Source organism: Nematolebias whitei, chromosome 1, assembly GCF_014905685.2.
Source record: "Nematolebias whitei isolate Nwh7 chromosome 1, NemWhi1, whole genome shotgun sequence".
Classification (NCBI taxonomy): Eukaryota; Metazoa; Chordata; class Actinopteri; order Cyprinodontiformes; family Rivulidae; genus Nematolebias; species Nematolebias whitei.
In genome coordinates, this window is record NC_056498.1 from 26,995,326 (window position 1) to 27,013,874 (window position 18,549).

Below are 18,549 nucleotides of genomic sequence, written 5' to 3' on the forward strand. Positions count from 1 at the left end.
TTGCATTTTATTTAGTATTTATACCCTCACTAAACAGTTTGGGCCTTTTTACAAAAGCATTTTGAAATCAAAGCTGTTTTTTTTTTTATTTACTAAAGAGAGCATAAATGATTTATGAAAAACAAATTATCTAAAAAAAACAACAACTATTTTTTAGCTGGATACACAGAAGCACAAATGCAAACCCACTGTGAGCTTAAAAAAAATCAGCAGTAAAACAATAATAATTGCTACTTTGCTCTTAAATTCCTTAAAATAAATATTACACTAGACTTCCGTTTAAACTCATGAAGTAGACAGACACACAAAATTGGTGTGTGTATATATATATATATATATATATATATATATATGATTTGTGACCCAGATTAATAACACAAATCCTTCTAAATAACTTGATAGAGTATCTGAACGAGAGAAAGCTTGAAGAGGGGGAACGTCTAACCTTATGTTAGAGGTTAGAGATCTAATAAATTAAAAAAGTAAAAAAAAAAACTCCCAAAACCTCCAGATAAAGGCAACTTCACAACAAAAGCTTAAGTGCTATAAGCTAGCACCCACATGAAAGTGGACTCTGTAGAAAAATTAGCAGCAATAAAGGAGCAAAAAGAAACTCTTAAAGGAGACAATGGGAACCTGAGAAGTGAAACTCAACTTAGAGAAATTAGAGGTAAACTCGACAGCCTGACAACAGAGGTGCAGAACCTGTCTGAACGAGTGGGCGAGATGGAGGCGCTAGTGGAGCAGGTGGAGCAGTGGGTGATGGAGGTGACTGTAGAGCTCTGTAACAGCTGGGACCAGCGCAGAGATTTACTTCGTAAACTTACTGACCAGGAGGCCAGAGCCAGATGAAATAACATGTTTATCTGTGGAGTGTCGGAAGAAAAAAATGGAAATTCGCTACCTCAATTCGTTGAAAAATGTCAATGAAGTGAGATGCCTATACCTCCGGACCTGGAAAATTCTGAAAATATGAGCGAGCCAATCTCTGGCTCTTAAATCCCAACCCTTCTGCGACCCATTATTGTTAACTTTCAAGAATTTATAACCAAGGAGATAGTGCTGGGAGAACTAGGAGAAAGAACCAGCTGTGTGATGATACTCTGTATTTCAACTACGACTACCTGGCAGAGATAGTTTAAAGGAGAAATGAGTATGATGGGATAAAGAAAATGCTAAAGGAAAAGAACATCCACTTTCAAACTCCATTTACCAAGATGAGAATCCATTGGAGCACCGGAGTACAGAGCTATGGCAGCACACAGGAGGTGCTGCAGGAGATAAAAACACAAGGATTTCCCATGGAGGAGCCGGAGACCGCAGAGGAGGACAGCGACCCGGGAGCATGGCTCCAGGAACTGCTGGGATGGCAACAGGTTGTGAATCACTGAGGGCCCGTGATGGTCACTGCCCAATAGGTGCTAAAACCTCTTCTACTTTTATTGTTGGACTCTCTTGAAGAGAGGCCTCTCCTGTGACCTACCAGCGGGGTCACTGTGGAGAAGGAACAAGAGCCTCTTCCTCTGTTCTTGTTTTAATTTGTTCATGAGTTTGTATTGTGCATATGTTCATTCTGGAATGGTTTAAGTGGGTCCATGTTTATTCTATAACTTGGTCTGAGTGAAATTGAGTCATGTAGCTTGAGAATTGCTTATTTTTATGTGAAAGTCATGTCCAGCCAAGAGGAGTAGTCATGACCAAAATGAAAAAAACAAACCAAAAAAAAAACCATAAAACTCAAGTGGTATTCTTACAGGAGACACATTATGACACGACAAGAACATAATAATAATAATTAAAAAAATGGTTACTTGTATTTATTCACACCTGTCTCCACCCTCATTTGCCCCACTCTGGGCCCTTGAGCAAGGCCCTTAACCTCCACCATCCGCTCTCCTGGGTGCCCTAGTAGGCAGCTCTCTGCTCCCCACTGAGGGCTGTGGTAGCTCGGTGGTCTGTGGTTGCGTCAGGAAGGGCATTCGGCGTAACAACAATCGCCAAGTCTTCGTGCGAGTTTGTTCGCTGTGGTGACCCCTGAAAAGCAGCCGAAAGAAAAAACAAGTTACTTGTATTTATTCTCTAGCTCCTGTAAAATCAGCCGTAAAAGGGGATTGGCTATACTAATTTCAAACTCTTTAAATTTTCAGGTAATCAAAGAAGAGAGAGACAAGAGGGCCAATATCTTAATAATTGATAATCTTTAAAATTTAACAATCAATACATGGTATCACAGACCCAACAAAAAACAAGATACTGAATGACCCAGAAGAAAATTATGATATATTCAAATAATATTGTGAATCCCACACAACCAGACACAAATGAAGAAGTTAATATTAAACAGTAGTCCCAATCATTAGACCTTCCATCATTGGGAAAAAAATAGAAAGTGAAGAGTTACCTACCCCTACTAAAAAAGAGCTGGTCAGTAAGCTGAAATCAAACAAGTATCCAGGAGCTGATGGTTTTCCCACCAAGTGGTATAGGATTTTCAAAGTGGACCTCACGCCAAGATTAAAATTGAATTAAATTTAAAATTAAAAATGAATATACTGTCCGAACTGCCACATCATTTTATTATCTTTACCATTGAAGATTCCTGAATCTCAATTTACAATATGGAATAAAAATATATCTAGATTTGTCTGTGCAGGTAAAAGACCATGAGTAAAATTCAAGGCCCTTAATTTAGATACAGATTATGGGGGTTTAGCTCTACCAAGTCTTACAGAATACTATTATGGTGCACAATAAAGATATACACTATGTTGGTATTCCCCAGAGTAGAAAGCCAAATGGAAACAAATAGAGTTGAACTTGACACAAATTCAACCACAAGTCATGCTTGGTGGAAAGAAAGAATATGCAAAATAACAGAACCTCATATTAGAAGAAACACCTAGAATGTGGTATGAAGTTCTGTTAAAAGTATAAATCAGAAGGAGATAGTAAGCTTTTGTTGTAGCCTTCCAGCCATCCAGTTCAAACCCAGTGAAATAGACACTTCCTTTACAGAGTGGACTGGAAGAGGAATAACAGCTATCTGCACACTTGAAGAAGGCAAGACTTTTAAAATGTTTGGAAAACTCAAATGGGAATTTGACTTGGACAATGGTGGCTTATTCAGATATCTACAACTAAGACACTTTTATGATACGAAGATTCAGAAAGAAATATCTCCAAAAGGAAATGAGGTGATCGAGTTATTTACAGGTGCATACAAAAAAAAAAAAAAAAAATCTAAATTGAAATAACGCATTTTATGTTAAGTAAAAATGAATGTGAAACTGTCAAAGAGTGACGAGCTTTCCATGTCCAAGCCTCAACGGTCATCCATAAGCTCCAAGAGGTTGGAGAGAATATGGTTGGAACATTAATGTTTTTTTTTGTAACATCTCAATTACAAAATAAATTATTCCATACACAGAAGCAACGCTGGAGGCAGTGTGGTCAAGAGAATGTCTATCACTCTCATATATTTTGGCAATGTACAAAAATACAAACCTACTGGGAACAGGTTGTTCGGGTATTGGAAGATATTCTAGGTTACAAGATTCCCAAGGACCCTGCATTGTATACCTGGGTTTGTTTAAGAGTTATGTGATATAAAGTGAGGGTATCTATCTCCTCAAAGTCTTAATAATAGCTGCTAGAAAGGCCATCACTAGGAAACAGTTGAACAGTGACTCTCCAAGCCTGACGTAGTGGATGTCAACGGTAGAGGAAAAACACATACTGTCTCATGTTCAAGGCTCAGTACTTTGAACAACACTGGAGAAAATGGCTTGAAAAAAGGAAAGGACCTAACTTCAGTTCGACTGAAACATCAGACAAGGTCAAATAATGAAGAGGGATGTATTGTACAAAGTAAAAAAACAAAACCAATAAAAAGCAATAAAATAAAGTAAAACAAAAATGACACTACATAATGGCTCAGGTCTTCCTGCATTTCACTGGGTTGATAGGTTAATTGCACAAGTAGTTCAGTATTATTCTTGTAAACAACATTAAAAAAGTGAAACTTCAGCAAAACAAGGAGGCTAATTGAAAGTTATTTAAAGGCTGTGAATTAAATAAGGGCTGTATATTTGCTTCAGCCGTTTTGTTATGTTGTGTTTTTTCATGTGTTTATTCTACTGAGGTCGTTATGAGAATATTCTTGGAGCAGCAGTAAAAAAAAAAAAAAAACATCATTTCATCATTCATAACTCTGGGAATAAACTTAATTAGCAGCTTCAGATAAGTTTGATGTCTACTGAGAATATTGGCTTACTTTTTTTTCCAGAACAATTGAGGATGGTATTACGAGCTGTTGTAAAGTCACTCTACCATCAGCAACAGATTTGATGGCATGCACTTGCACAAACACTTGACCAGCGCATTGGCAGGAACTTACTGCTTGTTTATGTTTCTCATGGAGATTAGCTCATGTTAATACCGTCATTTAAATAACAGACAGCAGCAGCAGCAGCTTGGTCAATGTAGACACAATCTAACTACGTATAACTACACAACAGCATGTGTTGTTGCCACGATGAGTGGGGCCAAGTTGAGATTGGCAAGCTTTTCAGTGGGACCAGATCTTTGTTCTCAAGCAAGAGTCAGATTGGGGATGGGATTTTGCTTAGGTTTGGCTGCTAGCCCAGTGGTCAGAGGAACAAATAAAACTCAAATGCATAAACATGGACTCATTGTCCTCTAGAAACATCTTGGCCTGTAGGGCTTGTAATAACAAAGAATTCAGCTGATAAAGCAACAAGACAAACAGCAGAATAAACAGAGTGGAGAGGCTCTGTGGTGGATGTAGAGTTAGAAATTGAACAACCAGGGTTGCTCGGATACCAACGCCGATCCTTAGAAATCAGGGTAGGACCAATTGAAAACCAGTTTTCTGTACATCTATACATTTTTTAAAAAGAGGGAGGAAAATGTCTATCAACTGACCTTTTTACTTTTTTACATATAGTACTGCACATGAAAAACAAAAAATGTTTCCCAATACATTAGTAGCTACTTCCGGTATAAAAAAAATCAGCGGTCAGTTCAAGTTATTTGGTCCTTACACTTGCTTTTGTCTTTTATATACAAAAGTATTTACAAGTTAGTTTTACTGGTATTTTACATTGTGATAGCAAAATGTCCTCAATGTGCCATGTTGCCTTGTTTTGGATAGACTTTAGAGCACTGCTAAAACATACAGGATCTACTTCAACAAACCTCAAATGGGCAGGAACCAATGTAGACCACAATGCATAACAAAATACTGACCATGCACATTAGTAACTGTAAAAAGTTCAATAAGTTATTTAGACTTCAATTCAGTTTATTTATATAGCGCCAAGTCACAAAAGAAGTCATCTCAGGGCACTGACTTGCATTGATGTGTTAGTCGGCTTCTAACTGGAGTTCAAAAAAGGGAGCACATCACCCCCACTCTGGCTTCACTCCACTGGCTGCCTGTTCATTTTAGAGTTCATTTTAAGATTCTTTTATTTGTTTTTAAAAGTTTAAATGGTCTTGCTCCATCCTACCTCTCTGAGCTGCTTCACCCATACTCTCCTGCTCGGTGCCTCAGATCAGCTGATCAGCTGCTCCTGGAGGTGCCGAGGTGTAAGCGGAGGCTCAGAGGGGACAGAGCTTTTTCTGTTGCTGCTCCAAGACTGTGGAATGATCTCCCTCTTCCCATCAGACAAGCTCCTTCACTGTCCAGTTTTAAAACTCTTTTAAAAACACATTTTTACTTCCTGGCTTTTAGCACACACTGAATTTGATCTGCACTGTTTTTATTACTTTTATTGATCTTAATGTTTTAACAACTGTTTTTATGTGTTTAAATGTTCTTGATTTTATATGTACAGCACTTTGTGGCAGCTGTGGTTGTTTTAAAGGGCTTTATAAATAAAGTATTATTATTATTATTATTATTATTATTATTACTAATTCTTAAGCCAGTATCCCACTTTGCTGAAACCATTGGGGAAGACTATTTGGGGAGTCAAAATTTGTGAGAAAATTGAGAAATTTTCAGTTGCAGTCTCACTGAAGTCTTAAGTGTTTGAGCTAACTGTACAAATGTGTTTTGCATCGCCAATTTTAGAAAGCTATAGCCTGTTTTTGCATGTATGACTTGCAAAAGCATATTGCTTTTACACGTTTTGCACAGCTTGCATGCATTATTTTGTTACCAAAACTTTAACATACGATTCTGGTCAAATTCCTTTGGGGTCCACCGATTTTGGACCCATCCATTCATTATATTTACCTGCTTCTTCCTTTTTGGGTCATGGGAGTCACTGGTGCCCATATCCAGCAGTCATTGTGCAAGAGGCGGGGTATCCTGTGGACAGGTCTCCAGTCCATCACAGGGACACAGAGACAAACAAGACAAACAAACTATTCACACTCTGACTCACACCTAGAGACAATTTAGAATTACCAATAAGCCAAACATTCATGATTTTGGTCAATGGGAGTAAACTGGAATACCTGGAGAAAACCCACGCATCCACAGAGAGAACATGCAAACTCAATCCATCTATCCATCATCTTTAACCACTTCTTCCTTTTTGGGTTGCGGGGGTCACTGGTGCCCATATCCAGCCATCACTGTGCAAGAGACAGCAGACACCCTGGACAGGTCTCCAGTCCATCTAAGGGCAACATAGAGACAAAGAACAATTGACTCTCTCACTCTCACCTAGGGACAATTTAGAGTTACCAGTTAGACTAGCATGCATGTTTTTGGTCTGTGGGAGGAAACTGGAGTACCCGGAGAAAACCCACACATGTACAGAGAGAATGTGCAAGCTCCACCCAGAAATTTCCCAGGCCCAGATTCGATCTAGCAACCTTCACTATTGAGAGGCAACAGCTCTACCAACTGTGCCACTGTTCATCCAGTGTTGTACCCCTGCCAGAAAAAGACACGCTTGTCTGTAGGTGCATCGACAAAAGTAGAACCATGGGCTGCCAGCATATGTGCCTGACTTTTGATCTTAGTATGTTCATGTGAGGCAGATACCAACTATTCAGTTGCTTAATCTCTAAGGTGCACTTTTTTTTTTAATGGTTATTTTTTTTTAGTCACTTGCTTAGCATTAAGAAGTTTTTACTGGAATCCCGTGACGCATTTTTCTTCTTTATATTTTACTCTTCAAAATGTTTTGGCTTACACTACTCCTCAGTACCCCAATATTCTCATTATGTACTGAACAAACGGTGCTGCTGTGATATTTATTTTCCACCATTGCTTGATATAGAATACAGACTGCTTGGGGGAGAAATGATAAAACCGTTGTGGCAGTGAGATACGCGGACATCTGTCAGGTGTGACTGCCTCCCAGGATGGCTAGCTCATTATCGTCTCATGAAACGAGGGGACGAGGCTACAAAACAGGGGAGTGCTAGCAAGACTGCATCTCATTTGCTTTCTTTGCTGAAGCTCAAAACATTGCCCACCCTCTGGCAGCTCTAGATAATTTGGAGCTACACTCTGTGTGGTTTAGTCAATAACTGAGTGAATAGCTTTTTTTTTTGGCCAGATATCCATCTGCTGCCGAGTTCATCTCTGCCTCTGCTTTATTCCCCTGTGTATGAATGCCAAAAGTTTAAATGAACTAAAAATGATTCTCTACTAAACACTAGGATTATGATAAAGACTGTTCTGTGATTTTTTTCCCCCTCTTCTTTGTTGACAGTGTTTAGATCTGAATAAGTTTGAGGCAGTCGAGACCGAAGGTCATCTGGTGAACAAAGCCCTGGAGCATCTAAACAATGATACATTTTGGGCTGGTGTTGTCTTTGAAAACCTCCAGTTAAACTCCAGCCATATCCCTCCTTATGTCAAGTACAAAATCCGGATGGACATTGATGAGGTTGAGCGTACCAACAAAGTGAAATCCAGGTATGGAATTCAACTTAGACTCTTTTTTTATTTATTTATTTATTTTTTATTACTCTGGGAGCTTTTCCTACCTCCTGAAAGTTTAGAAATTATAGAAAACACAAACATATCTTCTTATTTTGAAAAGGGTTAATCTTGGAAATTTCCACTTAACATAAAGACTGTTACGGTGTGACTTGCGATTTAAAAAAAAAAAAAAAAAGTCAGAAAAAAAACAAGTCGCACTTGATCCTTAAACATTTGCTTTCAAATTGCGGTTTTGGTCAGTGGTGTCCAGTCCTGATCCTCATGGCCCTCTGTTCTGCATGTTTGAGATGTTTTTTTTGCTTCATAACCCTTAATTAGAATGAATAGAAGATTTCAGCAGAACTTGAAGACATGCTGAGGAGGTACATAATTCAACCATTAAACCATTAAATCAGGTATGCTGAAGCAGGTAAACAACTAAAACATACAGGACTGTGCCCCTCAGGAACCAGAATTGAACAAGACAGCTTTAGACAAATGACCAAAACCCCAAATTTATAAACTCTGACCAGGATTGGATCCCACTAATGTAGACTTAGATTTAATTTGACTCTTATTTAACACATATTTGGACTACCCAAAGTCAAATGAACGATAAATCAGGGTTTCCTTTCATTTGTTGCAGTTCTGGTTTTCAACTAAAATCAGTGGCAGCAAGAATATTTTGTCTAGAAACCAAGAAGTAAAGGTACATTGCCTATGTCCATTTGTTTTAGGCAGGTTATGTTTTGTGCAATTAAAACATGGCTTTCTTTGGTATGCCAGTGTTGCAATGTCCTTGTTTGGACTCAGAATGTCTGCCATTGTAAAAAAAATATATATATATAAATAATAATATTTATTTGTGAGGACATTATCTATTTGAATGTTGTATTGCTTCTATACATAACCAGAGTAAGATGCGTATGATTGGTGCTATTCTCTGAAAGAAAGACAGACAAACTGTTCAACATTTGTGAAGCAACAATTAGGATTGTCCAATTAAAGTCTCACTAGCTGTGCATTTTTAAATTATTTTATTCAATTCTGATTTATGAAATTTATTTAAAAGAAAATTATAAAAATCGATCAAGCCAACTCCCAGTTCATCTCCTCTGCTACATCCCTTAGCCCTACCTTTACATTTTGCTCATTCATGCTAGAGGTAGGGGTGTCCCAAATCTATTTGTGATAGAAGTGAAGTAAGGCGAAAAGACGTTTGACTAATCATAGCAAGATTTTTTAAAGATACATGTCAAATAAAGGGATATGAGTTGTACTAGCAAAGAAACGCTTAAATAAAAATGTTGCCTCCTTAAAAATATTTTTATGTTCCAAAAACCTCTCTGTTGTCAATTGTGTTTTGTGCTGTATTATGCTTTGTATTTCTGTTTATTTTCTCTAATAATTTTTAAAGAAACGCTGTATGGCAGTAGCTATTGGAAGCTTGACATCTACTTATGTATTATATCGCCATAGTGGCATTATGTCCTTTAAGGGAAAAATAGTGGCAATTGATGTTGTATCATCTTTTTGTTAGTATCTTATTATGTTGTGGAACATTTTAACAATGTCTTGTTACTTCACATCATAAGACTAAAATGTAGGACCAGGAGGAAGACGTGTGGTTTGGCTTTAGAGTCACAGAAGACAAGTAACATCAATCTAAAATCTTTGCAAATCTTTCTCTCTACCAAATGAAATATATATTTTTTTCTTTTTAAGGTCAAGTGACTTTTAAATACTCTGGATGGATGTCTAACGATAAAGGTTGTGTCTTTTTAGCTCTTTGTTGTGACACATAACTGTCTGACTTCTTTAAAAAGGTCATGGTCTCCTGGAGCCAGAGACAATGCCTTTAATGACCTGCGCTACATATGGGGAGGCTTTGCCTATCTGCAGGACATGATGGACCACGCCGTTATACGCTTGAAAACTTCAAAGACTCAACCTCTTGGTGTTTTTGTTCAGCAAATCCCATACCCTTGCTTTGTGGATGACGTGTAAGTATTAAGACTTTTTTTCATTCTTTTTTCCTCAACTTAGACATGTAAAATGGAGGTATTACTGCTATATGTTTTGCCCACATGGGGGCCTTTCTACTCATTACTACCACATGGCTGAGTAATGATCTTATCAGTGACATAAGCTCTTTTAGATTTCCCTGTAGACACATGCTTCTCTTTATTTATCTAACATAGCCTTTCTTTAATATCTGTGGTGTTATGCTTGTGTCCTGTGTGCTTCCTGATCAAAGTTGAATTCCCTTGGTAATGTTTTTTTGTGTTTAAAGTAATTAATAAAAGATGACAACTTTGACAGTTTAATCACGACTCGAGGGTCAGAGAGGGAGTTGGAATGGACGAAGGCAGGGAGAGACTGAGAGCGAGTCAAAAATATTGATTTTAGCCAAACCACGGGAAGTTTGCCAGTAGTTGGTATCTTTTTAATTATTTAGGGAACTACTTTGAGTTTGTTCCTTTCTCCTTTTTCATTCTCACCAAAGTGAGCTTTATTCTAGTCCATTACAAGCAAGGCTTTCTCTTTTTGTTGCTTTTAGGCATACTGATAAATTGGCTTCCTATATTGTAAATAATTTTACTGGGGACTAAAGATGGGCAAGATTATTTAAATAATCAATAAGTTGTTGAGGAATCCATTCATCCAGTTATTTTCTTCTGTTCATCTGTGGTCTTAGTTGTGGGGGCAACAATCCAGGAGGGAAACGCCAAACCTCCCTCTTTCTATCAACACTATACCGAGCTCCTCCTGTGGGAACCTGAGGTGTTCTCAGAACACACTGCCAATGAGTTCTGGGTCTAACCCAGTGTCTCCTCTCAGTGGGATGTACCTAGAAAACCTCCAGAGGAAGGCGACAAAGAGGATCCTAATCAGTTGCCCTAGGCACCTCAGCTGACTCCTTTCAAAGTGGAGGGGCAGCAGTTCTACTCTGAGCTCCTCCCAGCTGACTGAGCTCCTCACTTTATCTCAATTGAAAGTTTTGCCTTTTGGTTCAGCTCATTACTCACCATGATGAACCAAAACAACATTCTCATCACAAATGATGCTTTGATCCATTGATCCATCTCCCATTCTACCATCACTTGTTAACAAGGTTTCCAGATACTTCAACTCCTTCGCTTGAGGCAGAAACTCATCCCTTAATGAAAGGGTGTAGTCTATTAGAGCATGGATTGATGCGGGCCCCGAGCTAATGCAGCTAGCTCATGCTAGCTGTGGGCCTCAGGCCTCCTCTCGGACCCCAGGTCTGCCTCCAGCTTACGCTGCCCCTGGCTCTGACCTCCCTCAGAAGTGGAAAACGTGAATTAAGTTTTATCAACTGTATTAAATCAAGGCAGGAGAAGGTTACAGTTTACAGTGCTGACCTCCGATACAATTTGACGCGAGATCAGGAACTGGAAGGGGCGGATGTCCCCTGACATTACAGATTTATAGAGTCTAGACTCCTCCTTCACAGGAGAGCACAGCCTATCACGTGGATAAGGGGGCCGGGCTAAGTGTGGTCTCCTTGGACCTTACACGATTTAAAAACCCAGGGTCAGTCTAGATAACAAATACTAACAAGTCCTTGTTTTTAGGCTCAGAACAAGGGCCTTGAACCACAAATGTCTGACTTTTATCTTAGCAGTGAAAGCAACGGTCATTTTGAAACGAAATATCTCTGAACTAGTGAACTGCTAACTCTATCACAAGGTGGTGGTAATATACCAAATTTTTTCCCGAATCTTGTGGCGCTTTTCACAGAATTATTTTTTGAGCAAAAGAAACAAAACAAAAACCTTAGAGTGGTCAATGTTGGAGCTACACCAATACTGAAGGATCACGTACAATTACCTCAACACCAGTAGAAGTATTTACAAATAACAGAAATGGCTACGCATCAATGTGTCCAGAGGACCAGACTTAACTTTTTTGGATTTTTCTACCTGGATTATTGAGCATGCATCAGGGCATCTATGTGGTGTGCAATATTTGGTTCTTTAGAGTGTTTCCAGTGAAAGGACTTGTGGTGAACAGCCAATGATTCAGAGAAGGTTTTATTTCCACTGTGTTGACATTAAATAAAATAGTTGCTTGGATAAAGGAACGTTGGAGGAAACGCTTTAAGGCCAATGAACAAATGAATGTGAACATCAATTGTATAGGTACAGACTGTTGTTTAAAGGCACTTTAAAAACGTACTCTACACTGAACCATGTTTTACTTGGTGACACAAGGAACAAGACGTTAGTGACCTTCTTTTTTTACTCCATTTACTGATTTGGAGTTGTTGGTTTGCTATTAACTATCCTCCATAATTTATTTATTTTGTGCCTGTTTTTGTATTTTCATCATCATTTCAACAATTACCGAACCCTATCATCAAATACATCCAAAGGTTTGGAGACCAAACTCCAATAAATAACTTTTGTGTGTGTTTTAATAATTGATCAGTTATTACATCATTTCAACATTGGACACGTAGCTCAGTTTCACTACCGTGTCCCTCCCCCAACCTAAACTAAAATGTTAGTAAGTTTCCAAACTGAATAAAACCTTAAAACACCCCCACTGCCTTCACCGTTTGCCCTTTTTGCCAACTGAGACATCTGGACATTTCCATGAATTATTAACACTTGAAAACTGTATTTTCTTTTATAAATTATTGAGAGTGACATCACAAAATGGGAATATCCTCTAAAACACTGAAGGCTGTGATGTGGAAAAACTCCCAGTGTTTGTTTCTTTCATCCTGAGATGTTTCACCAGATTAAAATGAGTGAAAGGGCTTGAAGAGGTTTGTCGTCAGTTGTTGTTTTTACTCTTTCTAAAAAAAAAAAGAAAAAAGATTTTAAGACTTCTTTTTTAAACAGCCAAACTTTTTCACACTCTACAAATTTTAACATTTTCAAACTTCCAACATGTTGCATAGATGAATCTTTCAGCAAATAAAGTCCAAGCTCTTTTTATACAAATGAGAATTAAATTGCAGAGGATATTGATTTACTTCATATTTATCGGTAATTATTTTCTACAAGGCCAAACTTTTTTTTTCATGGAATACATATTGCCTGCAACCTTTTTTGCCAATAACAACAATCTCTTGCAATTTGTTTGTGCAGAGAGGATAAGTTTGACTCTCAGTTACTACCACACCAAATTTGAGCTCATCTGTGTTTCTGACAGTGGCTTTGTGTTGTTCAAGTCAAAATACTGTTGCAACTACCTTGAATTTAGTGGGAAAAAAAATTGGTTGTAGATGTGTTTCTGATTGATTGCTCTCTCTAAAGTCTTTCCAGCAGTTCATGAAATAGTTTTCTAACAGACACACACAAGAATATGGGTAATTACATTATCACCCTTTCCTTAGAAGTGGCAAGTTATAACTACACAGTATGAACACATTTCAACCGTGTCTGAAGGCAGCTACAATATTAGTTCATTCAAGACTCATTACTGCAGGTCTATAATATATTTCTGTTTGGGCAGCACAGAGCACCTGCCTTGTACTTCAGGCAGGCGCAGAGGTTATCCACATCTTAAGAGATGTCTCATCCTCTGCACTGCAAGTTCAGGCTCCTCCCATCGGGACGCAGATTGATTCCCAGATGTAAAACTAAGTGTTCAACAAACGTTCAATACATCATGTCTTGGATGATTGAGAATCTTCACCAGCAAAACTGTGTTATAAAACTTATCATAGCATAGCACCGAGCCATTTTTAAAATAATTTTTGAATCACGTTATATTTATTTTTTATACTTATTGTGCGTCTATGTCAAGTTTCCTGTCTAGCAAGAAAACTGACTTACCTCACTGTAACCAAATCTACATGGGGGTATGAATAAAGTTGATTGATTGATTGATTTGATTGAGGCTTAGAGGTCAACAATGTTGCCTTACAGCAATTCCTGGGTTCAATCCCCGGATTGAACCATGAGTTTTTCTCAGTGGAAAGACCTTGCCTGTACTCCTTGTGTCTGCGTGAATTTTTTCAGGGTACTCTGAATTCCTCCCACAGTCTAAAAAATGTCATGTTAGGCTGATTGCAAAAACACTCAGTGATCTCATTGGGGTTTTTCTGGTTAAATAAAGGTAAATAAATAACGCTTCCTTGATCATTGTTTGCGCCAATTCATTTTTAAATCTATAATTGGCTTCCACAAAAGAACTATTTAAAATGTATTGCTTATATAAACTTAGGGTCCAGAAAAGTTTTAAATAAATGTTCATGCCATTTGTTGCAGCTCTCCACTTGTTGCAGTGTCGAAAGAGCTACATTTGAAAAATGACACAACACACTTTGGACGCCTTTTATTACTCCAGAGGGTCACAGTGGCCTCTAGAACTAGAGAATGGAAACACATTTGGACCAACAGGATGAAGCACAAAAGCAATTCTTTGGTCCAGCAGAGTCACTGAGGTCAGTACAGTCCATGCATGGGCCACCCTAACAGATCCTCAAATGTCCATTGCAGAGCCGGTAGACCAGCCAGAATTACAACCATCTCTGCTGCATCCCATCAATCAAACCTTAATGGCAGAGAGGATGAATGGAAGCCACTCTTGAGTTAAAGCCATTTGACAGCTGCAGTTGAGTTTGCAGACATTTAAAAGACTGAGAGCTTGAAGGAAAAGGACAATCTGGTCTGTCGGGACAAAAGTTGAACTCTTGCAGGGGAACTGTGTCAGACAAACACAGGCACTGTTCATCGTATAGCCCAAGGCGTGGAGCAGCACTGTCACTCTGTCAGTGGGTTCTGGTGAGGTGGTTCTCCACTTCGTGCACAGTTAGATTGGTCCGAAGTGGGAGAACAATGAGTAATGGCAAATACAGAAGAGCATCAAGATAAGTCTATGTCAGCTGTGACCTGTGTGGAGGATGACCTTTGAGTCAGATTGATTTTTATTTCAAGTTAGAAGAGCTGAAGCCTGAAGAGTGGAAAGCAGGTGACTTTCCAAACACTAAAAGTCTGCACTGAGACTTTGTGGTAACAATACAGGCGTGTTGCTCATGTTCACTTCAAAAGAAAAAAAAAAAAACGTTTATAGTCCTTTTTGGCAACAACTGACAAAACAAATCTCATCAAATCTGCACCAGAAGTCGGTCACTGCTGTATTATGCTCATGTCAGTCACTCTTGTTGTTGGACAGTGTAACTACATCACTAACTGCTGTCTGAAAGAGATTTACAGCAACTCAGAGCCTTATGATTACATGATTTGGTTCTGAACAAAAGTGCAATTTTCTGCTTGAATTGAATCACAGACACACAAAAAAATTAGTTTTGTCAGATAATAAGAAGCATATCAGTTTAAAAAAAATTCTCCATTTTCCTTCAGGTATAAATTGAAAAAACAAAAACCAGTTATGGTCTGGAGACAGTGGCACTGACAAAAAGACAGGAGAAAGAACTGGAAGTGGCAGAAATGAAGATGTTGAGGTTCTCCTTAGGAGTGACAAGGCTGGATAAGATTAGGAATGCGATCATCAGAGGTACAGCACATGTTGAACAACTGGGAGATAAAGTTAGGGAGGCCAGACTGAGATGGTTTGGACATGTCAAGAGGATGGACCGTTGGTATATTGGCAGAAGGATGTTAGAAATGCAGCTGCCAGGAAAAAGACCAAGAGGAAGGCCAAAGAGGAGATATATGGATGCAGTTATAGAGGACATTAAGGTAGTTGGAGTGAGGACAGAGGATACAGAGGGCAGAGTGAGGTGAAGGAGGATGACTCGATGTGGCAACCCCTGAAGAGGGAAAAGCCGAAAGAAGAAGAAGTTATTTATCACAACTTTGTTACCCTTTAATTATCAGTATTAGATTGCAGAAAATATTCTAATTGCTATGTCAACATCAGTTTTTTCTCCATTTAAAATATATGGCTAAGCTGTTAGAATTTCACAAAAAGTGTACAGTAATCCCTCACTTATCACGGAGGTTACATTCCAGACACCCCTGCGATAGGTGAAAATCTGCGAACTAGGGATGGTGTATTTATTTTAGTATTTATATATATTTTAAGGCTTTATAAACCCTTCCCACATTCTTGAAATGTTCTTAACAATGTTCTAAAAGATCACAGCGAAAGAAAGCAGACAAACTGATGCTACGGTTACTGAGCCCCATGGGTGGGCTGGCCATCGAGAGCACTGGGACATTTCCTGGTGGCCTGGCCTGCTCAGTGATTCCCGAGGTGGACTACAGGCTCAGTTCGGGTCACGCTTGGTTATTTTAAATAAACCATCCATGCAGCTCGAACAGCTCACTCAGGTATAAGACAAACGCCGCTGTCCCCTCCTTTATCTTCTGAGGCTGTCTGTTGCACACCCGCCTGTTGTGTGTCTGCTCTGCTAGACAGCCTCAGAAGGAGAAAGGAGGGGCGGGGCAGGGGGTCCGTCTTATACCTGAGTGAGTTGCACTCAGTTGCACTCAGCCACTCTCTCTCTTTTTAAAACTGATTCACTCTTATTTTTCCACCTAAGCATTTTCTCCGATATTCTACATTTGCTCATCTGATCTGTTCATCCCTGCTCCCTGGGCAGTAGCAATGGGGGAATACAGACTCCACCCTGCCCCTCCTCTTTCTGAAGTTGTTTGTCACAGCAGAGAAAGAGAAGGGGAGATGGGAGGGTCTGTCTTCTCTCATCGCCTCTGCTGTGACAGACAGCCTCAGAAAGAGAAAGGAGGTGGCGGCGTCTGTCGTTCCCCATCGTCAATAGTGTGTCGTGTTCAGTTCTATGTTGAAAACCCATAAGCACAAGTTTTTAAAAGTCAAACCGCCAAGTATCAAGGGACTATTGTAGTTCTAATGTCTAGGGGGAGGTTTATGTTGAAAAGTTATGAGCAACTATTCTCTAAACTGTTGTGGAAGTCTTTTTTTTTTTATCTAAGTTTAGGGAAATAAGGATTTAATTCTAACTTTACTGATAAGCTAACGACTAGGCCAAGACCAAAGTGTACTGCTGCCATCTTAAAAAACATCTAAATGTAAAAAGTTTTGTAACAGTTCATGTAAAGATCATTTTTAAACATTTGCATTGCCACCAACATTTATTTTGTATGGTTATTCTGGCAGGAATATTATGACATTGCTGCTGGAAGTACCAGAGGCTAGCATCAGCAAGCTAGGGAAAGTCTGCTAGCTGTATTTGCTGCTACTTATAATACTTGCAAATACAATGCCATGTAAATAAGCATGTTTTGTAAAATTATAATTAGTGAAAAGATAAATTAGCATTTGCATGAATGGCTATGATTTTTTTAAAAGTTAGATTTGTTTTAAGATGGTAGCAATCCACATTGGTTATGGCTCCGCTTAGCGTAGCCGTTAGCTAATAAACCTCTTTTCTCCAAACTGAGGTTGTTTAAGGAAGTGTTTACAACAACTAGGACAATAGCTGTTCACATCTACACAAAACCCATTTTTCAAAATATCTGAACAATTTTATTTTATGCAGTGAAAAATGGTAATAACTTTAACTGCAATTTAATGCTAACTTAAAAGATATAGCCTAAAATCCACTTGGCACTTTGAGTCTGTGATACTTTTTTAAAGAAGAGCCATTTTCATATTTGTCTTTTAAAAAATAACTAATACCACCGATAACATGAAACTCACACAAAAAAAATAGTCAGTTCCCTTGAGTACATTGCTCAGTTCTTGTCAGCTGGGTGATGTATCTGCTCCAAAATGAGACGGGAATCTTTTTTTCTTCCCTCTCCCTCTTTGGGTACGCCAACCTCAGAGATGACAGTGCTCTGCTATCTCTCAATTTATCCGTCTCCCAGCTTCTCTAAATTTAGGTCAGCCTGTCGATGTAACTGGAGCCCCGCAACACAGACCCGCCTCAGGTTATATTACTTAAGCACCTTTGATCGATCAGCAAATGCATAATTCAGCGGAGTCTTGGTGGCAAGGTTGTCAGTGTCAGACTCGGTGTGCATGACTGATCTCTTCGCCTCTGGGGGGGAAAGTCCCAGAAGGAGTTAACTCTCACAGGCTGTGCTATGAAAATGTTTGTCAAAATCAGGAACAGATAAGTCCAAAATGGGTATTCAGCTTTGGATACATCTTCACACTTCTCAAGAAAAAAATGCTACTGTTTCAGTTAGCCGTTTGTGGAAGTGGGTCCTTTTAGTAGCCTCTTCAAAGAGACTATTTTATGTTTGTAAGCCAGTGTTGGATTTTGGATTTAGTTGCCTTAAGAATGAACTTTTCATCAACACATCTTCAGACCTTTTTTGAAAGGCGATTCATCCCACAAGGGTTGTAGAAGTGTCCTAGAAAACGTGAGGCTTTCTCACATTCAGGTTGTGGCTGAACTTCATTCAAGCTGCGAAATAATATATTGCTCTGTTGGCAAAATAGTCTAAATTATTGATTACAAGTTGATTTGCACTGCTAAATAAAGAGTTCAAAATGGAGAATAATTGATACTTAAGACCTTAACACAGTTTATCTAGATTAAGGCATTACATTACAGAAGGAACTAACTAAACTGGGCATAACTCAGTCAATTTTACAGGTTTTGAGCTCAAATTTGGTGTGGTAGTAGCTGAAAGTCACCCCCAAAATAAATTGTGAGCACTCACATCAGGGTTGCCAGAATTATTGTACAGTCAATTTAAAAATAT

The 18,549-nt window shown here is 38.7% G+C and overlaps 1 protein-coding gene across 1 annotated transcript in view; it reads left to right on the forward strand.

Annotated features, from left to right (window-relative positions):
* LOC119426037 (phospholipid-transporting ATPase ABCA1-like) overlaps positions 1–18,549 on the forward strand; it is a 302,913-nt gene that overhangs the window by 72,141 nt on the left and 212,223 nt on the right. The window contains exons 12-13 of the mRNA XM_037693947.1: positions 7,698–7,903; positions 9,736–9,912. Coding sequence (XP_037549875.1) covers positions 7,698–7,903; positions 9,736–9,912 — 383 coding nt within the window. The remainder of the gene's footprint in view (positions 1–7,697; positions 7,904–9,735; positions 9,913–18,549) is intronic.